Raw genomic sequence first — 26,765 nt, 5'->3', positions numbered from 1 at the left:
ATGCCGCGGAGCCACTTTAGTGCTCATTACAGGTTATAAGGTATTTATACTCAAGTGTTTTCTTCATGCAAAAACATAGTGTCATTACTAGAGTCAGTGACAAGATGGGACCGGTATTAAATTAGTACCTGTGGTATCTGTCAGATTCGTACTTCAGTGATATGTTGTGATCTTATGCTGTTTTTGTATTAATAGGAAAGTATGTTACCAAGCAAGTTATAAGCGGTCTCGAAAAAAAGCCTTATTTGCATCAGGAGCATCATAAGTAACAGCCTCAGGGTTTGCACCAGCAGTCACAAAAGTATCAACCTCTATCAGGGTTGACATGTAAATTTGCATTAAAAGTAATAATAGCTTTAGGCATTATATTGGGATTATTGGGACTAGCTTAAGTTTTAACAACAGCATTAGTATCAGCAGTAGTACTAGCTTAACAATTTTATTAATTAGCCTCATTGTTAACGTTAGCGGTAGCAATAGCATTGCATTAGAATTGACATTGGCATTGGAAGTAGCATTGGAATTAGCTTTAATATTGGCATTGGCATTAGCATTGGTATTAGCATTGGAGGTAGCATTAGCATTGGTATTAGCTTTGATATTGGCATTGGAATTAGCGTTAGCATTAGCATTGGCATTAGCATTGGAATTAGCATTGGTATCGGCATTGCAAATAGCATTGGCATTGGCATTGGTATTAGCATCGGAAGTAGCATTAACATTAGCACTGGTATTGGCATTAGCATTGATATAAGCGTTGGTATCGGGGTCGGAAACAGCATTGGCATTGGCATTGGAAGTAGTATTGATATTGGCATTAGCATTAGCATAGGTATTGGCATTGGTATTGGCATTAGCATTGGTAATGGCATAGAAATTAGCAGTGACATTGGAAGTAACATTGGTATTTGCATTGACATTGGAAGTAGCGTTAGTATGTACATTGGCATAGCAATTAGCATCTGCATTGGCACTGGCATAGAAATTAGCATCGGCATTGGCACTGGCATAGAAATTAGCATTGGTATTGGCATTGAATTAGGATTAACATTGGCATTGAGTTTTGCATTAGCATTGGTATCGGCACCAGTTGGAAATAGCATTAGCATTGATATTGGCTTTGGAAGTAGTTTTGATATTGGCATTAGCATTAGCATAGGTATTGGCATTGGAAGAAGCATTAGCATTGGCATTAGCATTGGCATTAGCATTGGTAATGGCATAGAAATTAGCATTGGCATTGGTATCGGCATTGGCATTGGAAGTAACATTGGTATTTGCATTGACATAGTAGCATTAGTATTTATATTGGCATAGGAATTAGCATCGGCATTGGCATTGGCAGAGAAATTAGCATTGGTATTGATATTAAATTAGCATTAGCATTAGCATTACAATCTGCATCGGCCTTGCTTTGGAATTAGCTTTAGCATTGGTATTGGCATTCAGTAAAATCGGCATTGACAGTGACAGAAGCCTCCGCGTTAGCATAAGCATTTGCATCTGCATTAACACTAACATTGCCATTACTGATTATTAGCATCAGTATTAACATGAGCATTGGCATGGGCATTAATATTAGCGTTAGTGTCCACAAAACCTCAGCATTAAGCTTTATCATTAACTTAAGCATTCGCATTGACATTAGAAAAAGCGTCAGCAAAAGCGTCAGCATTAGCATTGTGACGTTGGCTTTAGCAATAGCACTGGTATTAGCGTTATCAATAGCATTGGCATAAACATCAAGCATTAACGCCAGCATAATTTTAGACATTAGTTTCAGCATTATCGCTGTCAACCGGGCAGTAGCATTAGTATTATCATTAGTGTTAGCGTGCCGTTGGGTATCATAAACGGAAGTATGAGTATCAGCATTAGCATTAGCTTTAGAAAAAACATTAACGTTATCATTAGCATTTCAAGGTATTAGCGTTGGAATCAGTTACCGATGACGCCGAGGGGTAGCAATTTCTTAGCCTCAGCTTTAGCCTCAGCAAATTTATCAACGTTAGCATTAGTATTAGCAATTTTTTTAGCGTTAACATAAGCATTAGCATTAGTGTTATAGCATATCATCATTTGGTTAATTATAGAACATTAGGATTACCACTGGCTAGTACAAGTAATAGGACTACCAGTGGCTCAATTTGATAAACAATTGAACAGCTTAGAAAGAGATCTAACATTATCATTAGGTTTAGCGTCAGTTTCAAAATCGACGGTAGCACAAGCCGAAAGGCCCTAAATCCGTCTACAAACCTGGATGGGTAACAAAAATTTCCATTGCATGAACCAACTAGCCGTATATATTGTCACTCCCTTTAGATAGATGCTTGTGTATTGCAGGCTCCCCTAGCTAGCGTTTTGGTTATGTTGCTTTGAGAGTTTGTTAATGGCACCTTACCCATTTTTGTTAATGTATTGTGAAAGGCACGACAACATGTTTCCTTCCTGAAAAAGAGTGCGTTAATTTGTTTCGCTATGTTGCATTTAGTGCGGCTGGTGACAGCCTCAATCTTAGTATTAGAATGAGTATTAGCTTAAGATTAGTACCATATTATACGTCTGAGTACTGTCAACGGAATCGTTAGCAACAGTACAGTATTCGAGATTATTTTCATCAGTTTGATTTTTGTTAGAATTTGCTTTTGGGTTGCTTCATGAATTAGTATCGCGTTAGGGAACAAGAAATGCTTGTCAGTACATTTTGCATTTTTCGCATCATTGAGATTTCTAAACGACGAAGGTTGTTAAGCCTGGTGACACGATTCCTGATATCTACTCATCAGGCATTGATATTACAATGATTAGTATGTGCGTTAACCTCAGTGGCGGTGGCATTGCGTACGAAAAAAATGTTAGTCATTCTAGTGCTGCGATGTGCTTTGGATTTTATTCTTGATATCTAGTTAAACTTTTGCCAGGTGATCATTACTCGAGTCTCTCCTTGTGCTCGATTCTGTCCTTGTGCTTACTCTAATGAATAGATGGCAATGATTTGCTAGCTACTAACCAGGTTATTATTCACTCATGAATAAGTATGTTATAAGGGATAAAAGACGGTGTAATAAGGAATGTGTGATAAGGAGTAAGTGTGTGACAAGTGTTTGATGTAGGTGATCTAATAGCGCGCAATAGAACAATTGTAGGCGGTGCGACAAGTTTATTAATTGTGATGTTAAGAATTGTATTTTACAGCATGTCATTGTTACTGATTGAGCCCTAATGTTTTTCATGTATGATCAGGTAATTTGCAGAGTATTAGTTTGTTATTGATGATAATGATTAGTCCTTTCAGCGTGACATTAAACTAGTGTTAATGATTACCGTAATAGAAACCCAAATATGCAAATTAAAAATTCGATTCAATAATCATACTCGTTTTTAAAATCTGATATCGATTTTGCCAAGCCATATTTAGTGATTTACGATAGGTTTGGCTTCAAGCCATCAGCGACATGTCGGTGAAGTGGTGAATACTTGCGGGTGCTGAAAACATGGCACTTGACTTATGAACTCTTTAGCTCCAGGATCGGACTTGAAATGAGATGATCAGGTGCTTAATTCCTAAGAACCAACAGCTTGAATTGGCTATAGAAATGAAAAGGGAATTCAAAGATGATCACTGCTCGGAAACATGGACTTCGGCCACTTTGGCCCTTTCTCTAGCTGTGCCAGAGACATTGGGCTGGTCCCCAACAACCATGTTGATTGCCACGCTCTTTAAATGGTTTGGATCTGTCACTCTTTTAGTATTGTTCACTCACGTTTAGCGCCTTAAGGCCGCTAGTCTGCTGCAACTGAATTAAGAACAAATATAGGACCTTTTATAGCTGCAGTCTTGTAAACATTTTGATGCTCGACGAAATAATTAGTTGTTTGAAATAAATCGTCTTCTTTCAGTGCAGAATTTGTCTAGCCTTATTAAAAGAGTCTAACCTTGTTAAAAGAGAATACAATACCTGCTATCGGTCAATACGAAACCTGCCCTGCACAAAACCAAACTTCTCTCTTTCCTTTTCGCATTGTTTGTAAAACAGTTACGGCTTCTCAAATTTGAGCCCAAGTTCAAAATGAGCGAAGCATTGGCATAATATATATATAATACGCTCGTCAGTCGTATTTCTTATTCCGTGGCCGACATTTCCTTGCTCTTTGGGAGAGATTGGGCGTTAACGCTTTGAATAACCATGATTGTTTCTCTTAATTACACTGATAGCATTTAGCTGAAAACATTGTCACAATTCAATATAACTTGCGAGTTTGCTAAAAGATGTCTCAAAATATAATAACGAGACAAGGTTCATGCAGGCTACTGAACTACTACTCTGAACTCTTGAATGAACCATTTACGGCGAGTCTAAAACGGTTTACTTTTTTCTGTTTACACTCTCACCTGTTGATAACCGTGTTGTTAAACGTAACCTCGGTCAGGGGCTTTTGAGATTTCACCTGCAGTTGGCTTCACGCCCAGTTGATTGCTAACAAATTGTCATGGCCTTTTGAATTCTCGCCGGCGTTTTTCATCCATTGTAGTCCTTCTCGTTGTTTAACAACAAGCAGATGAACACAAAGATTCCTCACTTTCAGTTGTTCAGTCTTCAGTTCGCTTCACACTGGGATTGTCTATGCGGCCCATTTTGCCCTGGGGCGGTACCTTATGCTGCATACATACGGTATCCGTTTCCTTTCTTTAAAGGCGTCAGCTCTAAACAAATGTGTCAGATCGTACAGATCTTAACGTTCAAGTTGTCCAACCTTCAAATATCTGTACCCATTGAGCTCTCATTTCCCTTTTCTTCATGTTAGACAACTAGAAGTTCTGACATCTTAACTGTCTTCAGAGGGATGGCATGCCGTGGACGTATCTCATTCTCCGTTGTTTGTTCGTCTTGATGGATAACATTTTGAGATGACATTCTGTTGATGTAAAAAATACCCGAAATGTATAGGAGAATATATCTGAAGTGATGTATTGTGATATGTAAATGTCAAAGATACCAAAAATATAGCTTTTTACTGACCTGGTTCTCAGGTGATATCGGTGACCCTGCTAATACCGGCATGTCTTCTTGGCGACAGTTTAAGCGACTAATGTCATTTGGTTTCACGCAACAGATATCAATAGCTCACGACGGATGAAATCATTTTCGATGCTCATTGAAGGCAACCTTTTCATTGGCTAGAAGTTCGAGTTGTTGATGTAATAAACAATTCATGCGTGATGATGCGGATGACTGCTTAAACTCCAATCAAGTCAAATACAGCAGGTTACCACGATTTATTTACCTCAATATTCGAAGTACCTGCTTTAGCTAAGTGCTCCTGTCAAGAAGATGCCGTAAAAAGATATGAGGTCTGGCAAGCGTTTGACGTCCTATTATAGAAAAAAGGCAAGCCGCCAGTTATTGTCATTCAATATTTTCCTATCGGAATCTTGTTAACTCCCAAGTCCAGCAAAAGCTAAGCTATCTTTTTTAGAGTAGAGTACGCGGACGGGTCAAGCATGTAACACATACACAAACAAACAACCTAGACGAAATAATTAACTATCTATTTAGCAAAGAATTAATAACAAAATTTTCTTTGCCAGGTACTAACAACTTCATTTATTCCACTCAAAAGAATCTCTACAGTCACATTTTTTCCAAAAAAAATCTGATTTAAAATTGCATAATACGAGATTTATTTCAGCTGCAGTGACCGGTGGAAATGTTCAAGGGCCGTGACATATCGCCCACTCCGGCCACTTTAAGCTTATTTGGAAATCTGCGCTCATCCAGAAAAGTGCAAACATTTGTCTTGGTAAGGCCATTTTATTTCTGAAGGTGACGAAAAAACGCTTGAATCTTGGAATTTCAGAACATATTTAAAAATACAGCGCTGGCGGAAAGAGTACCGACTCAGCAACGTAACGCATGATATCAAGAGCCTTTTACCTCAAACTCGATGGAAAAAGATTCTCCTGATTAATTTGATATGCTTCTTTACTGAAAGTTCGGAGAATTTAGCTGTACATCTAGAAAATACTCTATAATTCACGGCCTGATTATTTTATTCGTGTCACCTGCTTATTTAGCATTTTTTTCAATAAATGGTAAACTAGGTCACAAAGTAAAGCAAAGGAGTAGTCTGTATTTGATTTTCTTAGCGGTCCAGCCGAAGTTTGTCGTTACGATGTACTACTATTCATAAGCCAGTTTACATTATGCAAAATGAAACAGTTTGCTATCAAGGAGAACTCTTTGTTCCTTTGTCTGCGGTGATCAATTTTGATTAAACTTCCAGGGAAACGTTCGGTCTAAGAAAGGCAAGTATATGCTAAATTTTGGCGTTTGCACGCTTGCCAAATACTGATATAGTTACAATATTCCCAAGTAAACGGTCCAATTCGAAAGAAAAAAAGATCAATATCGATCAATTTTGTTTGCGAGGAGAAATTACACATTCATGAATCTGGAGAATTAACCTGCCAAAACAGTACGTTTGCTTCTTTTCTACTTCGTGTCTTGATCATTTGTTTCGTTAGGTTACGTTACGCTATCATGTAAAACATGGAAGACGACTGAATAATAATTACCCATCAAAAAAGACCACTGCTGCTCAGTACTAATCATTTTCATGGTGCATGTGATCATGAGTAATGATAATAATAACATTCAACTTTATTTATTGAGGGTAGCACACGAGGGGAGCTACAAGAAGTCTGTAGTAATCATAATACGTAGATAACCATCAATTAGCATGAGTAGTAAATCGATTGCTATGTTTTCCAATTCTAAGAAACAAACGTTTTTCGCCATATTTAGGAAGAGAATGGCATTGTGCATGACCAAACAAATGAGTGCACCTTTAAGGTGAGCAGAGATTTTCAAATAACTTGAAGTTGAAGTGGGCGATCCGACACGGCTCTTAAACATATCACAAGTTACGTAAAAGTTTGGATCAGTTGTCCGGAAAAAAAATATGGCACCCACGTCTTTACTAGGCGGTGTTTAAACCCAGATTGTCGAGTTATTTTGCCTCGATCCCTGGTGAAATTTCACCTCCCTCGTCCTTGCGAAATACAAAAAAAAAAAAAAAAAAAAAAAAAAAAAAAAAACTCCCTGTTGAGTTTTATTTCTCTCCGGTGTAAAGTTTTCAAAATCTTCCTGGTGAGGTGTGCCACCCGCGGGAAACAATTTTCAGAAACCCTAACAATGAAGTTGTTTATGTTCCGTATACGTGTTCCACTCTCGTGGAAGATTTTCGATAACATGTGTGAATGCACTCAACTGCTTAAAGTATGTCGTCGTTCACGGTCTTTGTGACAGAAGGTTTCAGACAAGGTAGCGTAGCAGGAGGGGGAGTGGAAGGTTGCCGGATGTTAAACGACTTTGGTTCAAAGGGAGAGCCTTCTTATGTCTTAGTCTTTTTAATTTATTAAGTTTGTCGGTTTTGACGCTTAGATTTGCCTGCCCTGTTAAACTTTTTTCAAATCCCTGACAGAACCTTGGTCTAGTTTACACCATACCATGTATGTTACAGAACGTGTTCATGTTATGACTGTACTGACTAGATAATACTATTGTTAAATGAAAAAAAAAGTGATATAACTTGCTAACAATAAAAAAAAAGTTGTTATCATTTTTAGAAATTTCACCTAGATCGCTTGGTTTTGTTTAACTTGTACTTCCCACCGCGGAGTCTACCTAGGGAGTAGGGATAGCACAGTAGTAAGAGCGCTCGACTCCCACCAATGTGACCTGGGTTCGATTCCAGCCCAGTGCCATATGTGGGTTGAGTTTGTTGTTGGTTTTCGCCTTGCTCCGAGGGTTTTTCTCCGGGTTCACCAGTTTTCCTTCCTCCACAAAAACCGACATCTCCAAATTCCATTCGACCAGGATTGAGGACCTGCACAAAAATCAGCTAAGGCTGATGTGCCCTCCACTCTAAATATGGTAAACCCGAAGAGAAAACAAAAAGTAGCGGAAAATTCAACTCTTTTCCCAGACTCCATCTCGGTCCGACCGAAATAGATTCGAAAGCGTGTCAAACTGCCTGCTGTTATCTCTGTGTACTTGTTTTGATGATATGCTTGATTGAACAACGAAAGAAAAAAAGGCGCCGATGTATTTAGTAGGGTGATCTATATCAGAGATTAGCCAGGAAGAGAAAAAACGCTATGAGGCCAAAATATATCGCTTCTGCTTTGACAGGATAAACCGCCTATATGCGTTGCAGTTGCCTTGCTAGGTTTAACTGGTCAACTCATTCAGCTGAAAATTGAAATTCTCCCTGCTGGTTAACAGTCACTTCCTTTGAAGTGAGTCTCACGAATTTGGTGGTTCATCAGGACAGTACCGTCTGGTTAATAATATTGTATGTCTGGTTGACAGTGCATCTGTATTGAATTTTCACTCTATGTAAATGGAGGTGTTAAATGAGATATACTCTTGTTCTAACCTCTTCACAAAATATAAGCATAGAGTAGTGATTTCAACACCAGAATCTCTGATTTGCACTAAACTACGAAGTCTTCCATTTTCACTTTTCAGGTGGTGGGCATCACGGTGGCGGGCAACATGGTGGTGGGCAGCAAGGTGGTGGGCAGCAAGGTGGTGGGCAGCAAGGTGGTAGGCAGCAAGGTGGTGGGCAGCAAGGTGGTGGGCAGCAAGGTGGTGGGCAGCAAGGTGGTGGGCAACATGGTGGAGGGCAACATGGTGGTGAGCAGCAAGGTGGAGGGCAACACGGTGGTGGGCAACATGGTGGAGGGCATCACGGTGGCGGGCAACATGGTGGTGGGCAGCATGGTGGTGGGCAGCAAGGTGGAGGGCAACACGGTGGTGGGCAACATGGTGGAGGGCAACAAGGTGGAGGGCAACATGGTGGAGGGCAACAAGGTGGTGGGCAGCAAGGTGGAGGGCAACAAGGTGGAGGGCAACAAGGTGGTGGACAACATGGTGGTGGGCAGCCAGGTGGTGGACAACATGGTGGTGGGCAGCCAGGTGGTGGGCAACACGGTGGAGGACAACAAGGTGGTGGGCAACACGGTGGTGGGCAGCCAGGTGGTGGGCAGCCAGGTGGTGGGCAACACGGTGGAGGGCAACAAGGTGGTGGGCAACACGGTGGTGGGCAGCCAGGTGGTGGGCAGCAAGGTGGAGGGCAACAAGGTGGAGGGCAACATGGTGGAGGGCAACATGGTGGTGGGCAGCAAGGTGGTGGGCATCACGGTGGCGGGCAACATGGTGGTGGGCAGCCAGGTGGTGGGCAGTCAGGTGGAGCGCAAAATGGTGGAGGGCAGCCAGGTGGAGGGCAACAAGGTGGTGGGCAACACGGTGGAGGGCAACAAGGTGGTGGGCAACACGGTGGTGGGCAACATGGTGGAGGGCATCACGGTGGTGGGCAACACGGTGGTGGGCAACACGGTGGAGGGCAACAAGGTGGTGGGCAACACGGTGGTGGGCAACATGGTGGAGGGCATCACGGTGGTGGGCAACACGGTGGTGGGCAACACGGTGGAGGGCAACAAGGTGGTGGGCAACACGGTGGTGGGCAGCCAGGTGGTGGGCAGCCAGGTGGTGGGCAGTCAGGTGGAGGGCAAAATGGTGGATGGCAGCCAGGTGGTGGGCAACATGGTGGAGGGCAGCAAGATGGTGGGCAAAATGGTGGAGGGCAGCCAGGTGGTGGGCAAAATGGTGGTGGGCACCAGGATGGTGGGCACCATAGTGCTGGGCCACCAGGAAGACCTGGGCACCATGCGGGTGGTTCGCTAGGAGGACCCGGGCACAATGGTGGTGGCCCTGCAGGAGGTTCATTGGGAGTTACTCTAGATAAGGAGACCGGTAAGTTTTTAAAACGACATTTTTGATGTTTTCGACAATTTTATGACATGTTTCTATCTTTTTTGAAAGAAGAAACTGAGGAAATTTTAAATAGAAATATTGATTGTTTGGTATCGTGTTTTACACTTTCTAAAATACAAAAAATGTTCTTTTCACGTTGGTTTTGAAGTAGACGTAAAAAGGTAGTAAGACTGAAAAGCGACGTGTTAATTAACATCTACATTCCGTTCATTGAAACCTTTGTGGGATGTTTTTGTTGCCAAGACAGTGTATCGAATATTTATATAAGCATTATTATTATTATTATTATTAGTATTAGTATTAATATTTGTATTACTATTTAAATTATTTTTTTTATAATTCTTAATGTGACCTTAACCACGTGTGGTATAGCACGTGAGTGGCACGTGCTCGATCGCAGTGCACATATATTCTCAAAATCTGCTGCTGCTTCCAAAGGGTCTTGACTGAAAAAAAGCACTGATAGTTTGATAAAACGAATTCTGACCCAACAACTAATTGCAAGTTTTCCAATCCACGTATCAGTAATTCCCAGGTGTCTGCTGGAAGAGGTCTCATCCTTTCTAGCTGAAAAAGGAATTCCCGGATCAAGGAACGTTACTTCGCATACTCCACGCTGCCGACTCGACCACAGTTTCGATTGTCATCAACTGTGGCCAGCACTAGGTTTGTCATGGCGGGCAGACAGTCAAGGCCGCATGATGGAGAACACACTGACCAAAGGCAAACCTAAGTGTCCGTTGAAGAGAGGTAGGGCTTGGATGAATAGAAGGGTGACATCTTAATTTAAAAGTCGTTTTTAAAAGGGTTATGGCGTTTTAAACAAGTTAAGAGCCGCTTTTGACTCTTATTGAATTAGGTTGTAAGTCTTCTGGGTTATTATCTTTTTGCAATCAAGTTTTAAAGTTTTGATAAGACTAGGCTTATTCTTGTAATTAGTTTTTTTTAATTTGACAACAATGAAGTTTTAAATTAGGTTTTCTTGAAACGAGATTTCCAGAAAAATTTAAAAAGAGTAATTAAAATATTTGTTTGACGTATTTGAATATTCTTTAGAATATTTGCGATGCAATTAAACTTTGTCATTATCTTATAATTCTAGTTTCTGTGAACAAAGTTTCAGTATCTGTTTTGGCCGATACGCCCTGTTGTGACATAAGGGACATGAAACATACTTATGCGGTCTTGTGCCTTTGACTTTAGTTTCTAGGAAAGCTCTTGTGTGCGTCCCTGGGGAAAAGAAATTTCATTGCAAGCGAAGAACCACTCTTTCTTTTTTGGACATCAAGCTGAGTCGCAGCGCAGCTCCTGGCCACAGGTGTCATCATCGTGGAAGAAACGAAGACAACAGCACATTACCCAATGATCATCGCTGCAATGCAACCAAAGTGATCGGAAAAATCCTCAAACGTTGCCAGGGGAGACGGGAATGTTGGATCAACCTCAGTGAACGATTCCTCGGGAAGGCGTGCGTTAGGGAAGTGAAATTCCTTCTGGTCAATTTCACTTGTGATCAGAGTAAGTCGTTTCTTAGGTATACTTTGATTTACAAAATTATTTTTTTTAAAACGTATCGCAAACACGTCATTAATAACTTTTGAATTTCAAGTTAATCAAATATTCTCTCAACTTAAAGAAAGGTTTGTACAGTGATATGATTAAGGGGAAATTTTAGTGTCTCCCATGTTTGGTGCTCAGTGAGCTTAGGTGAAAAGACTATACGTATTTCCTTCCGTGCTTGGAAACACATATGTTGGTTTCCTATTGTTCTCTATTCTGTAAGATTTTCACTCTTCATTTAACTGGTGTATTACAAACACTGAAATAACATGACATGTAAAACAACACAGGAGATATCAACATGACTGAAGAATCAGAAATCAAAGAAGATCTAATGTACAGGCGATGGGATGACATGGATCATATCTGCACCGACGACGACAGTGAAGATACTAACGACGACGTAGACTTCGATGATGACGATGATGGCATTCGCAGCAGTGGTGACAGTGGCATGGACTCTGAAAGAGATGATTATGACGGCAGTGGTGATTTCAATGATGATGACAACGACGATGACGACTACCTTCTAGATGAAAATGATGAAGATGTTGAAGACACTTTCGAGGACGATGTCGTCCGGCGCTTCCAGTCCATGGATATCGTGAGCTCTAGCAACTTGTTGAATGGAATGCGCCGTGGAGTGAAGCGTGGACGGCAACATTGCCCGCGCGTTAATTGGCTTAAAGAGCCTGACTTGTACAAGGAATTCGATTTTAACCCACCTTCAGGTAAGGCTTATAAGCTATCTCTCAAGGAAACGTATTAGCCCAAGGTCAAACTTCGAACTTCACATGAGACAAGCTAAACTGAGCGAATTAAGTTTATGATACCGGTTCGACGTTTGACTCAGCTGAGTTCGTCCGACTGAATTGAGATCGACCAACAAGTTCTATCGGTCTGCTTCAGACGGATAAGTTCGACTTACCCAACGGCCGAGATTTACGAGTTTGGATCGACTCAAATTGCAAATTAGTTTGTCTCATGTAGAGTTCGACGTTTGACCTAGGCCTTAGATACCAACTGAATAAAGTGGTGTTTATTTTCGTAGCAAGAGCTCTTAAATTCCAATTAAGAACAACAACGTGATGTATCTGGCTAGCTTTGGTTTTACGATATTGAAACATAAGAGGTTTTCGTTGTCTATACTGATTCTCTTCTTATTTCGTAGTTTGTCCAAAGAATGAACCAATACAGTCGAAATGCAGCCCAAACCTATGCAAACTTGTCAAGTGTGAAGATAGTAAAAACGTCAGCTGTAGAGTCAATCCATGTGGTTCCTGCAGACCAGAGTGCTATGACGTCAAAGGAAACCGAGTACAAAGTCCACGCGGTTAGTGATATCCATCATAATATTCCTCAGCCTGTTTTTTGGGATATTTTTTTAGCCTTGGACCTGGTATTTTTACGCACACAATCCTCATCAAATGTTACCTGTTTGACCGTATGCTACATTTCCCGTGTGTGCTTTTTCAGTAAAAGGAAAAATAGTTTATTACCTTAACCATTTCAACACAACTCTTACAAAACAACTTTGACATTGACATTAACGACCTTAATCCTGAGAATGATGCTTGATTTTTCGGCATCGAAACGTCGATTGACATTACTTTGAATCTTTATTGTCAAATACTTTAACAAGCAACTCTTTGTCCGATGATCTTACTGGCTGTTATTTTGTGCATTGTTAGTGCAACATGGTGAGGCAATCAACTAATAATGCGCCTTTCCTGTTGTAAGCGATATTTAGAGCAACAAATCGAAACTGTGTCGAGCATGTGTACCTTCCTTATGTGCCATTCACATGTAACTGACTAACGCACCGCCATGCGTAACATGCCCAGATAGGTGCACTGGCTTTAACTAGCGGTGGTCTTGTGCAGCCATGAAATGTTTCTGCTTCATTTTGCAGCCTTAACAAAGTGTGAGAACAAACGCCTGGAAATCAAATACCGACACTCTGATGAAATAAGCGTTGTTCCGAGATGCAATAAAGATGGTAGCTTTGCTGAGATTCAATGTAGTCCAAGGGTGAACAAATGCTGGTGTGTTAATGAACATGGAAGAGAAAGGAATGGTACTAGGCAAACGGGAAAACCAACAAATTGCAAAGCCTCGGGTCCAGGTAAGAGATATTTCGTCATTGTTACTGATCACCTGAGGTTTTTTAATCACTTTTATAAGGAGTGTCAAGTTGTTCTGTGATAGATTTAACGGAAATCTCAAACGTTTCCTAAGTTGATCAATCAGCAACATAAACTTTTCTTTTTCATTTCCTATCGTGTTTTGCTTCGTTTCAAGGAATTGAAATGGCTAACTACGCGATGAATGCTTGTAAACTGACCAATCTGCTGAATATGTTGGATTACAAGCAAAATTATTTTATCGTTACAGTTCTGTCTTCATGTCAGTCATCCGTGCAAAACATCAAGAACCTTAAGAAGCACTTGAGGAAGATGGCGGTAAACTACAACGAGACAGCAAAGACCTTGAAATCCAAAGCTGAAAACATGACCCAATGGATACAACAACAACCTAATCAACAGCAAAACCAAAGCGGGCGTTACCACAAACGATACATCAGATATCAAGCAAACCGGGCAAGAATGTGCCGCGTGGTAGCAAGAAAGACAATGAAGATGGTGAAGCACATCGCTGAGCCTAAATGCGATGTAGACGGGAATTACGAAAGAATCCAGTGTGAATCGTCAGGGAAGTGGTGTTGGTGCGTCAATGAAAACGGAAGGAGAGTAGGATCGATGAAACCGCTAAAAAAGCTAAACTGCTCCCGCTCTGATAAAGGTAGGAATCAATCTTTGACGAAAATATATTTTCGGATAGAATTGTTGCATCTCAGCGGCGATTATGGTCGGAGAATTACACACCATTTAAGCCAAAACCAGTGGTCAAATCAGGCGAGGATCCTACGTTAAAACATGGACCGTCTTGAGCGTTTATGCTCCGGTAATTTCAGTCAGCGCATTCTGCGAAGAGAGAGAAAAAAAGCAAAACCGCCGAGGTGACCGGTAACAAAGCTAAGACCCATAACAAAATCAACCCACATATGACACTAGGTCCAGAATTCAAGCCCGATTCGCCCACTTTGGTGGGAAGGGAGCGCTCATACCCTGCTCTCCAGATTCCCAAACTGTGTTATATTTTTTACACAATATTAACACGAGTATTAATTTTTTCAGGAAGACAAAAACTTTGCCCTTCTGTGTCTAGCTTTGGATCAGGCGTGGCACAAAATAGACCAAGGCCATGCAGAAACGACAATGACTGTTCTGACTCTAAAGTATGTTGCAAGACTAGCCAAAGCGGAGAGCGAGGTTGCGTGGATCCGCCTCCAGAGATGCCAGACAGTAGGTTAAAGCTTGATGGATAAGAATAACTTGGAAGAGAAAAAAATTATTCTGTATGTGAATGTATCTGATGATTCACAAAGACGAAATAAGCGCAACACTCTGAGAACTGGCTGGAAACGCGTCGCAGGATCTCAGTTGGGAAAACTTTGTTGAGCCTAAGAGGGTTAGCTGGTCAAAATAACATAAATTAAATCTTTCCTAGAGGATGGTGTCATTGTGTTTTCTCGTTTTCATCTCTTTATGATTGGAAGTAAAATCATCGAAATATTTATCACAGTTACATGGCATATTAGGCGTTTTGTCTCGCGTTTTAAAAATTCGTTAGCGTATAATAAATTCTGAGACCTTATGTGCCACTTGGCAGAGGTGTACAGGCAGGTAACAGGTATAATAAATGTTTTCTTCGTTGTAGTCAAACCGGGAAAGTGTCCCGAGATGCCTAATTCCATCAACTACTCCTGTCCATCCAAATGCAAGACCGATGCAGACTGCCGAGGGGACATGAAGTGCTGTGGAATGGGATGCGGCAAGAGATGCATTCCTGCCAACAAGCCCGGTAAGAGTGGACGTCTTTTGTGTTTAACATGTTATGTCTCACTTCAAGAACTGTGTATGCCAAGAAGATGAAGAAAGTTGTGCGAATAAAAGACATTCTTTGTATGTGAATCATGACGAACTCATTGAATGAAATGCATATATTACTTAGGTAGTGAGATGGAACAATACAGGAGTTCAGTCACGTTATTTTCAGTTATTTTGGCCACATAAAAAATTACCTGAAAATAATAGTTTACTAGGATAGAAAACCACAAAAGAGATAATAATAAACCATAAAGGAACAATGATTACAAACGACGAACTGGAAAAAGTTAAGCTACACTTCTCAAGATGCGAACACCACGACGTAGCTCATTTATGCATAGGACTGGACAGGATAAATTATATGAAATTTGGGCATTTTTTTGTAACATTTGTAATTATATTGAAGCAGGAATGCCCACGCGTTGTTCTCTTATTTTGGCATTATTTTTTTTCATTTCTAAATGGCAGTGTGCCCCAAGGGCAAGCCGTTCAAACTGTGCATATACGACAAATGCCTGTCATCTCCAGGCTGTCCCAGCCATCCATCAGCCTGTTGTCGTATGAATTACTGTGGAGGTTGCACTGCTGAATATTTCGATGAAAATGATCGCAAAATTGACTGTGCTAAAGGTAAGTACCAAAATTTTTGTATACTTTCTGCCTATAAATGTGCGGTCTCACTTTAGGTGCGAAAATAGTCATCTCACGATGTTTCTTATAATTATATTTAAGCAATTTTAAAATCTCCAAACGAAGCTATTTATTGTCGATTCTATGATCGTCTCTTGCTTATGATGAATCTAAGGGTTTTTTTTCGAAAAGAATGACAAATTGGTATACTTTGAATTTTGTAGCAACCCAATGCCAGAAGCAGAGACATGCGGCGACAGAAAATTATAAAAGGAAGTTTCTTCAAGTCTATGGTAAAATGCCACTTGGCGTTCCAGGATCTCCTCAAGAAAGAAATGGAACTGGGAAAAGTGAGAGACAACGAGGCAACCAGGGAGGAAGGCAAGAGGACAACCAACGTGGGCGACAATGGAATGGTAATGGAAATGGTCAGGGCGGAATGCCAGGTGGAGATAGCAGAGGAGGACACGATGATGGTCAAAGTGGCGCACCAGGTGACCCTCAACAAGGAGGAAATGGAGGAAATCAGGGTGGGACTCAAAGTGGAGTCCACAGTGGAGCTCCACATAGCAGTCGAAGTAGTTCAGATGGAAGCCAACGTGCTGGAGGAGATAGGAGTGGCCATGGCCAAGGCTCTGGGGGAGATCGCAGTGACAGCAGAGAAAGGAACGATGGTAGAAACGCTGGAGGACAAAATGAACGAGATAGTGGGCGTGGCCATCAAAACCAAGACCAAAGAAGGTGTCTAAAGGGGTGTTATCATGAACATGACCTTTTAAAGTCAAAACTCAAATATATATATTTTCATTGATGCCAACCTAAATATAATGGTTTAGTTTTACTAAAATTTTTATATAAGTGCACTCAAGTGGTGTTCCAATGAGAGAAATGAGTTACGCCTGCATAAGGTTGTGATGCCAAATTGAAAAGTCTGACAGACCTTTTCAAATTCTGAAATTTCAAATTTATTTCCTTTTTAACGGTTCAGTTAATATCTTCATCTTGTTGTTGTTGCTGTTGGAGAATTTGGTATACGAGCGAGAAAATGTTTTTTATTATGGGAAAACCCCGTTGGATTGATATAAATGACCCCATAAATACATACAAGAGTAATTGATTCTGTTAATGGCGAGTGACAAAAAGTGAGCACCAGTCAATTAAAAAACACAAATTATGGCAGTGAAAAAGAAAGAAACAACAGTTTAATGAAAATGATCCAGTCCCTGATTCCAATGAAAACGGTTAAATTTGCAGGCAGCCGGATCTTGGTGTATTCATTCCAGAGTGTAATCCGAAAGATGGAGCCTTCTTAGTGGAGCAGTGCAACATTACTGCTGGTGTGTGCTGGTGTGTCGATGAAAAGGGGCAAGAAAAGCCCAATACACGTGCGCGTATAAAGCCAGGAACACGAGACTGCAAGGCTGCAATAACCAAAAGCAATGAGCAAAGCAAAGGTGAGTTTTTATTCGTTATAGTCTCAGGCCAAGTTATACCGGCAAAAATTAAAAACTTTCTGCCGCATTCATAATTATAGCATGACGCCACTTTTTGTGTTGTTCGTCTGTCGTACTTACGAGGACCCACTAGCCATTCTGGGGTTAGGATCGCGTTCTGCGGGTGCGCAGATAACTGGTCAGGTAAATCTGTACTAGGAAGGTTCTCTTGCAATTTGGACAAGGAATAGTGGCGGCAGTTGGTTTGGGGACCATTTTTAAAAGACCAAACATTTTGGAAATTGTAGATAACGGCGTAATTGTTTTTAGGGTCATTTGCTTGAAGGTTTCAGAATGCTTTGGTGTAAAATTTAATTTTGACCTTTTGGTCAGTTAATCATAACCAAACCAGAATCCCTTTATAATTAGGATGGCTCGATTGATGAACACTTACTTTGATTATATGAAGAACCTTCATCCCGTAGTCAACGAAAAGAAAATGTACGAAAAAGTGTCAAATGTTTATGATTTGAGTTCCCTCGCTATAAAAGTATAAACATGCAATCATCCGCAAGAAAGCTGTAGGGTTTTCCTCCTTCCCAGTGGCATTGTGGATTGTCACCAAATAGGATACAGTGACATAAACTGGTCACGTACTAAAGCAGTAACAGAGAAACAAGAAGTTGGAACAAGAAAGGGAACCAGCCATTTCGATCTTTGTACTCTGGATTGTAACTTACGATTACTTCAAGTTTGTTAAGGAAACCGTAACCAGCTTAAGTGTAGTGTAGCTTTTTTCAATTTAACCTTTTATTTAACTTATTCATTGAAGGTGTGCATGGGCGAAAGAACAACGGCCATCAGAAAACAAAGAGGCAAGTGCTAACTGGAGTCAGTTCTTGGCTCTTTCAGTAACTTTAGTCGTCGTTCTAACTGACCCCGTCTCGTCCCGATTCTTCCACATTGGTCTTAAAAAGGTTCTAAATGTGGTCAAACTTTTAATGCATTATATCAGAAGCAAACTTAAACTAGCACAATCTTTCTGGTATCTTTTAAACTATCAATTTAGCGATGGGGTGACAGATTCACTTATTATAGTTGTGAGGGTTAGTTATCGTTGTTCCCATCTTTTTGGCAGATAGTTGTGCCCATTTTTGAAAATGTTACGCCTTAATGACCTGAAATGCCAGTTTGTTTAGTTATCTTCATTTGTGCATTTTGCAGAGTTGCGAAACTGAACATTAGACTGAGGGCGAATTTTGACGACATCATTGGGAAAGAAGAACAGTTTATCAAGTAATGAACTCTTTGTTACTCATATTCTCTGTAATACCAATCAGTAAAGAAAGGTATGAAGTAATACAAAAAGAGCTTCTCAAGGTTACCATGGATTCAAACATTTTCGTCCGGAGTGCAGGTGTTTTTGCGTGGTTAAAGTTGAATAATGTTGATCGCATCGTTTGGGGGGCAATCAGCTCAAGTTAAAAGAACTTAGAGAGCTGGAACGAAGGAACGTGGCGGGAAAGGAGCGGTGAGGACAAGAAATAACGCCATTTATTCCCCGCCTTTCACCGTTACTCGTCATTCAACCTAACTGCTTCTCGTTAGGATCTTTCGTTTCTCTGTTGTCATGCCTCTCTGTTTTCCGAATCCAAGATGGCGCTCGTCTGTTCACAATGCCATTGCCCGTTAAGATACACCTTCATTGCGGTTAACAAAGTTTAGAAGTGCCACGCCAAAACATCAGCAAGTGAGAAACAATACTCAGTTTTTCAACCACTATAAGAGAGCAATGTGTTGTACAGCTTTGAAAAAGTTACCCCACAGCGCATTTCTGCTATACCTGTTAATGGCCATCTTTATAATCCACCAAATATTTTCGCTCGCGCGCGATTGGTCTAAACGCGCACTAAAACTGGGGAATATCCGAGAATATTCCCCAATTTTCAAAACCGCGCGTTTTGCGAAAAATATTTGAAGGATAATAAACACAATAGCCACCATTTAGAACGAAAGTATGCTCGGTTTCTTGTCCTTGGATATTGTCTGCTCCTCAAAGCTCACAGTTTTCCTCGAACTACGCTCTCGGGAAACTCGTCGCTTCTCGGAATACTTAGGTAATTTCCGTGGACAAATATCCGAGCATATTTCCGCGCAAATGGAGGCTATTGCTTATATAAATAGCTGGCTTTTAGCTGACACAAATAAAATTATGGCTAATGTGGTTTTACCCGCTTTCTAGCAACTTTAAAGATGAAGTGGTCAGGGTCACTAACGTCAAGAGGGAGCGAATTCAAAATGTTGAGGTAAGTGAATTTTCAGTTCCCTTGGGTGTGTTTGTTGTAGTATTTTTTTTTTTATCTCAGCTAATTATTGATTTTAACTATAAATGTTTAGCAAATAGGCCAAAGAAAATACACCAGCTGATTGGTTTAAAATCGTGTCTCTATTTAACAATTAGATTACCAGCTCGAGATTTCTATCGCGCGATAGTTGACGAGGGCACTGTCCAAGTCAACCATCACGCATAGAAATCGAGAGCGAATAATCTAATCGTTTTAGTATAAATCTACTAGTCGTTCAAAACTTTATCTAAATTCTCTTCACAGACACTTCGAAAGCGCAAAGAAGCTGCCGCCAGTTTGTTAAGCGCTCACTGCTAGGCTACTCACTATCTACAACAGAATAGATAGTGAGTAGCGTAGCAAATCAGGGAAAGGCATTCGTGATAGGATGCTATTAGATTTTTACTAAAACTCGATGGAAACACGGTACATGCTTTCTATTTCGTAATGTGTTTTGCTTTCTTCGTGTTAGTTAACTTTTTTCTATTTATTTCGAGTCAATGATCATTATTGACCATAAACTGTGACAATAACGAGTTAAAAAAAACCAAGAAACTGGCGCGTTCTCAGCCAATCACAATGAAGTAGATTTCCTTAGCCATTTGATAAAAAAATTGTTAAATATCAACTTATGCCATCAGATTTCAAGGGGAAGCATCAAAGTGCAATTCGAGATCGTCGAGGAGGAGGACTCGGCTCCACTTGAAGAAATTGTGGATAAAATGGAGACAGAGGTTTGTCTTTTTACACTTGTTTGGAGGACCCTAATATGCCTTCGCGATTTTTGATGCCATCGAACTTATTGATATTGCATGATAAAGCGAAATCTTACTACTTTACTGTAAGTTGTGTTCCTGAACTGAAGTTTGTTTAATTATCTTTAGTAGTTTTACAGTGATTTCCTTCTGTGCGACATGCTCCGAATAAAATTCAATAGTCAAACTCTCGCATGTAAACAAAAACAAAGGTGTGGCAGACTAGGGCCCTTTAAGTGTGTCCATTACTATGAATTTTGGTTGCGAGAATTTGGTCGTGCATCAAGACGATGTTTGCATGCATGATCTGTTGGCTTTACAATACATTGTCAGGTCATGCAATTTTAAGCAATTTCACAACGAATGAAGCTGGTCAAAACCCAGAAACGTCAAATTCGGAAACAAATTGGCAAGAGTACGTATAGAAAACATCAAAACGGTTGCAACTGGGCAAACGTAAAGAAACGTTGGCCGAAATTCTTCAAGGCTATGTCGATTTATATAAAAGTGCCGTTGTAATGCTCAGAAATAGTCTTTGTCTGTTTTACAGACATGGTTCTGACTATAACAGGGTTTGCTTTGCCAATTTAAAGTTTAGAGGTCAATACTAACAAAAGTAAATATGATAACCCAGGCCAAAGTACCTTGACTAGTCCATTTATTGAAATGGCAGGCTAAAATCATGAGCTGATTACTTTGGTAAATTGTGGGCTTAGGGCCCATCTAAAGGAAAAAAAATGCACTTTTTCAAATGTTAATTCCTCGATTACCACAGATGTAAATGTGATTATGTAATCCACTTATGCATCAGGTGACATCCAGGGGCTTTGTGGTCAAGATGGACGACAAAGAATATCGTTCTGACGGCACATTTCACGCTGAGGTGCGCAATCCGCATAACGATGACACGGTCGACTCTGTTCACAAGCGGCAGCTGTCGTCAGTTGAGGCGATTGCCATTGGTTCCTGCGCGGCCATTTGTTTACTGGGAACAGCGGTGTTCGTCTGGAAGTTCTACGTAAGTGATAAAAATATAACCTCGAGCTCATTATTTATTGCATTGGTGGCATGTGCAGATGATGTGACTCGTTCGACTGAATTCTCCAGAATACTCAGCTTCTTTTATATCTAGTTGAAACTACATTCTTCATATGAAGCCTCGCTTAGAAAGTTTAAGGGTGGACTATTTGACTTTTGAGGGGAGTGGTTATTTTGAAAAAAAATTCCTCCAAGCATACTTGTAACAAATAAAAACTCATGCTCACGGCCACCGTGGGAAAAATTCAAAAGAAATTCATTCAAATTCAGTTACCCGAAGAAAAGGTGTTACATGGAGAAAAAATATCATGCATATACACGTTCCGAGAAAGAAATTCCTAGTGCATAAAAGAGTTTAAGAAGAGTTCGTGCCTGTACCAAATCACCCACACACACTACTTCCTCAAAAGTCACGTGGTACACCCCTTACATTAGCATTCAAGAGAGGATGAAGGAAAAGAGTTGAGCACCAATATAGACTATTCCTAAGATAATCACTCTTAAATTATTTTGAGATCACACCCTGTTTTTTTGTTTTTTTTTTAAAAACGCAGAGTCTAGAAATAGCAATCCTGTGTCCAGGAGTTTGCTCACGAGGACAGCCCCAAAGGCTTAACACACATTAGGGGACTTTAGATTTGAGTACGAGTACGAGATCAAGCACGAGACAGGTCTAGGTTTCAGGCTTCACATCATCAAATCACATACTCATCTCATCCCATGAGCTTCCCTCTCTACCTAAAACCAAAACTGGAAACATCAATGGTTTGAAAATCGTACTCATACTCAATCTCGTACTCGTAGTCCACTGAATCTAAAGCTCTCTATTGTCATCCTTGATGAAAACATCATATCCACCTAACGCGCGTGGTAGCATTATCCACGACAAATATGGGTACCATGTCTAACAATAACTCGAGAGGGACAGCCTTGGAAATAACGCCTACATGGAGGATTAACTCTGTTACTCTTCATCCTCTCTTGTAGCCCCTTTAGAGTGTGCTTGTTTTAACGCTTTTTATTATATGGAGAAGAGTGTTTTACTGGGAACTAAACCACTCGTAGATTCCATACGCCACTTCATCCGGGACCCGAGTGGCGTAGTTTCCGTATGTCACCTTTGTGAGTGTCGTATCGTTCAATGACCTCACGATTCCCGCCTTTTGCTTTTGTTGAATTGGTTTCTCCATATAATAAAAAGAACATTACACGTTGGCTCGAAGATATGAATTTTATGTTCTCGTGGCAAGAACAATATTGTTCTTGCCACGAGAACATAAAATTCATATCTTCTCGCCACCGTGTAATATCCTCTATATATGTAATTATTCTATTTATTACCTTTTTACACCTTAATGCAGCATGCCTATGTTTTTACTTATCACGCGATCTAGTGCCGTGGGAGAAAGAAATTAGAGCCTGAAGGCTGGAAGGACATGGTCGAAAAGAAACCTCCGGAGGTGCAGTTCTACATACCAGAGGCTGTGCCAGCCGTGACCGCCAGCATGACCTCTTCTTGTAAGGAGCCTTTTCCAAGGGGCAAGGCTGTCGAAGCGATGCCGGAACCCAGCATTTAAGCACAATTTGGATCCTATTTTATATAACCACTTGAAGCTTGTAGTGATTGATCGCGTTCGACAAATATAATCATAGAAAGTAGATGTGCTGTCTAAAGGAACTTGCAGAACATTTGTTTCTTCAATGAAAGGCATTTCCCCGCAGTAAGCCGGCATTTAAAGATGGCTCTGTCAGAGCTAAGGGGGCTGGGAAGTGCTATGCGAAAATGTCTTCAAATCAATAAAAATACCTTCATATTCAACTGGAATATTGTATTTTCAATAACATTGCACAAACCCATGGAATGAAATAAAGGTCTATGTAATGTCTTTACCGATACAATATCATGACGAGAATACATGACATCACCGCAAGGCCGCTGACCCGTGCAATTGGGCTTCCGTTGCACAAATCTTCGTCACAACAATTAACGATACATTCTGAAGGACCAAGATGATCCTTACAGATGGGATTAGATTCTTTCTCGCAGAAACTTTCAGGTCCACAGGATTTTCCAAACGTTTGAAAACTTCCATCATTGGTCGTGTAATGAGTCTTGTAGCAAATTGCGTCACTCTGGGGGCAAGGTAGCTGTGATAAATCGGTGCTGCAGTCTTCCCAAGATTTTGTGCTTGAACATTTGTGGCAATTCAGACCAAGAACTACAACAGAAATCAGTATGTTTAGGAGATATTTAACAAATTACAGTATGCTTAATTATACATCCAAGGAAATAGTCATTCCAAAGCATGCGTCAAATGTATTCTATTGTCTCCATTCATGTACAGGACCAGTGGCGGATCTAGGGGAGGGGCCGGGTGGCCCGGTCCCCCCTTATTTTGGGTAAAATGAAATTGCAGAAGGAAGAAAAGCCGGCAGGGCAAGCAACCCCCCCCCCCCCCCGGCCTCTACCCCTCTAGCTCAAGGTCTGAATCCGCCACTGAGAACGAAGGCAGAAACCCCTCGCTGGGGACTCCCATGTGAAAAGGTCGGGGCCCGGGTCGGGAATGCTCAATGGAAAGTTGAATTGAGCCCGTAAAGGAGACCAACCTGGGTGTGACTTGAGCTTCATTTGACGTCTTAAAGATACCACTTAAAACGGACACGTTTTCCCTGGGAAAAAAACGGCAGATGCAGAACCTACTACTACAAGGAAGATTTTGGTTTCCTTCTATTTTTCTCAAGACATATTCTCATTGCATAACCGTGACGGCCAAAGCGTTCGATCCCTCTGCATTAGTCTTTAGTGGCAAAGATGTGAGAAAAAGACTTTGCTTTGGACATGATGCTTCACAATCTCATTACTTTTGTACGTTCGTGTGAGGAAAATATCCTTCTTTCCGTCGCGAAAGGTGAAAAGCCCAATTCTCTTTCATTGAGTTGTGAATGGACCTTTTTATTTTCTGAGAAACGTGATTTAGACCCACTCTACCACTCTCTTACCGCTGGTCGTCATTTCAGGCGATCCACGGTGAGGGTCTCAGTAGGGTGCCTGGTAGTTTTTACGGCTAACGGTTAAATTATTTCCCTTTCTGTTAATAGAAATCTTGTAAATTAATCACCATTGTAGGACCATTCCAGGACGGAAAAAGATATTACTGTATATTATTTTAAGAACTTCAGATAGCTTTCAAGCCTCAAGACAAAGCACAAAATTGTTTTACAGCAAGAATTTTTTTAAGCCTGATTTTCACTAGCGACCCAAGCACAAGCGCAAACACAATAATTCTTATTTCACCGTGAAAACGCCCCTGAGGCAGGTCTAAGCACAAGCGCAAGCACAAACACAAGGATCAAATTTTTCCTTTTTCTTGTGCTTGGGCTTATGCTTGCGTTTGCGCTGCAACGATTGAAAACGAAATACCGCTCAGGCATAACGCAAGGACTAGGATATTTACTACACGTGGTAAAGTTTGGGCAACGAAAACAATGGATCCAGATTACCTCGCGCCTAAACATATCGGAAGATTCGGATGATTTTGCTTGTGCTTGTGTTTACGTCGAATTCTGTAAATTTGGGTCATCCCTATTGCTTGCGTTTGTGCTTGCGCTTGTGCTTGCGCTTGCGTCGCTTGTGAAAACAAGGTTTTACGGTTAACGGTTAAAATTTGTAATTTTCACGCCTAACGGCTAAAGTTTTGGTCTGTTTTACGGTTAACGGTAAAGCCCATTGAGACCCTTACAAGTGGATCAGCAACTGGTAAGCGGTCACGATTCACTTAATAAAGTGAATAACATCATGCGTCATGTAAAGAAAAATTGGATTTTAAATCACGATGGACAATCACAAAGCATGCTCATGATACTTTTGCTTCTGTGACGTATAAAGCACATTCACCAAAAACAGTTTCATAGAAGATGGAAAACCGCAAGCTCATATCCTTTGAAGGGCAAATGCAACTTTATTTACGAGTTAGCCACAATACTTTCCAACAAGGTTAAACTCCTTTTAAGACCGATCAGAAAGTCAGATACTGCCATTCTGATGTAAGTTATTGTTTGATTGTTTTTGACGCGCTTGGGCAACCACATCACGTGCGCGGTCAGGACGGATTTACTTCAAATTGTCCTTGTTGCTGATGTTGATTAGTAACTTAGGACGTTTCACACAGTTAGGGCCCAATTCAGGCTTTTGCCAGAATTATTACTTAGTTTTGATGACTGCGACAGAAAACGGACGACACTGACATAATAAATGACCACTACATGAATTCGTGTGTTTGGTAACATCGTTCAGGTTCAAAGATTAATATACATGCATATAAGCACGATATTGCACGGCTGATGTAATAACCGCGCAGCAAAAAAATATCAATATCTGGACCATCGATAAATCCACCGGCTCTGGTCATCATTACACAGTGCGGATAGCTTTAGTTTAAACTCAGTAAGTTCAGTTTGCAACATTCTGCATGCAGTTGTGGTAAACTGACTCTACTAGGGAGACTGTTTACGGAAACATTGCACGAGCACTTAAAACATCTGATTGTCTCTAAGCTTTGATATTGTTTTAACACAATAGAGCGGAACAGTTCAAAATCTACAATGTTTTCAAATTTGCCGAATCAAGTCAAAATTTGTAGGCATGAGTTATCGCTGTTTATCCTTTTAGTGGCAGTTTTATATTTGTGGTATTGATTAAACCACAGGCATAAAGTGTTGCGTAATACAGCTTGCCTTAACGAACCTGTCTCACAGAGTGTTTATAATGAAAGAATGTAAATACAAAACGCGGGCAACTCGAGAAAGTTAGGTACGTTTCTACTGCACCAGGATCATGTAAACGAACAGATTACCCAGTGCTGGAAGGAGCTGTTTGAATCTTACTAAGCTAACTGTGGAATTCAAATATGTTTTTACGACGAAATGTCTTGTTGGCTAGCCACAAGGCAAATTGCACAAAACATTACTCAGTTATCTTCACAATTTCAATAATTTCAAGGACAAGAAATTTGGATAAGCTTATAAACATATTTTTTGCATTAACTCCTTACCATTTGGAGTGACAGCGAGTAACAGAAAGAAAGTCACTTTAGTATGCGATTTCATATCCCCTTACTTGCTTGATAGCACCGGTAGTTTAGAACAGTTGGTTCGCCTACTTCCTTGCGTTGACTGAGAAAGCATATATATTATGCAAACTATTCACATG

The 26,765-nt window shown here is 40.6% G+C and overlaps 2 protein-coding genes across 2 annotated transcripts; one reads left to right on the top strand and one right to left on the bottom strand.

Moving 5' to 3' along the window:
• LOC110043293 (uncharacterized) lies at window positions 1–23,375 on the top strand. The gene is made up of 20 exons (XM_089292283.1): window positions 1–32; window positions 552–1,273; window positions 8,538–9,824; window positions 10,371–10,595; window positions 11,049–11,363; window positions 11,696–12,136; window positions 12,577–12,738; window positions 13,318–13,530; window positions 13,800–14,207; window positions 14,603–14,770; window positions 15,186–15,329; window positions 15,824–15,985; window positions 16,210–16,726; window positions 17,240–17,439; window positions 18,251–18,293; window positions 18,643–18,714; window positions 19,661–19,724; window positions 20,405–20,497; window positions 21,330–21,536; window positions 22,951–23,375. The coding sequence occupies exons 1-20, from the start codon at window positions 1–3 to the stop codon at window positions 23,131–23,133; spliced, it is 5,658 nt and encodes a 1,885-aa protein (XP_089148409.1). The 3' UTR covers window positions 23,134–23,375.
• Window positions 23,371–26,750, bottom strand: LOC110043294 (uncharacterized). The gene is made up of 2 exons (XM_020748733.2): window positions 26,608–26,750; window positions 23,371–23,775 (listed from the first exon to the last, which is right to left on the bottom strand). The coding sequence occupies exons 1-2, from the start codon at window positions 26,660–26,662 to the stop codon at window positions 23,444–23,446; spliced, it is 387 nt and encodes a 128-aa protein (XP_020604392.1). The 5' UTR covers window positions 26,663–26,750; the 3' UTR covers window positions 23,371–23,443.
• Window positions 26,751–26,765: the final 15 nt, after the last annotated feature.

This window comes from Orbicella faveolata, unplaced genomic scaffold (genome assembly GCF_042242905.1).
Source record: "Orbicella faveolata isolate gen_17 unplaced genomic scaffold, um_ofav_v1 contig_24, whole genome shotgun sequence".
NCBI classification, from domain to species: domain Eukaryota; kingdom Metazoa; phylum Cnidaria; class Anthozoa; order Scleractinia; family Merulinidae; genus Orbicella; species Orbicella faveolata.
Note: the sequence above shows the minus strand (reverse complement) of the source record. Positions and strands in the feature narration are given on the sequence as shown.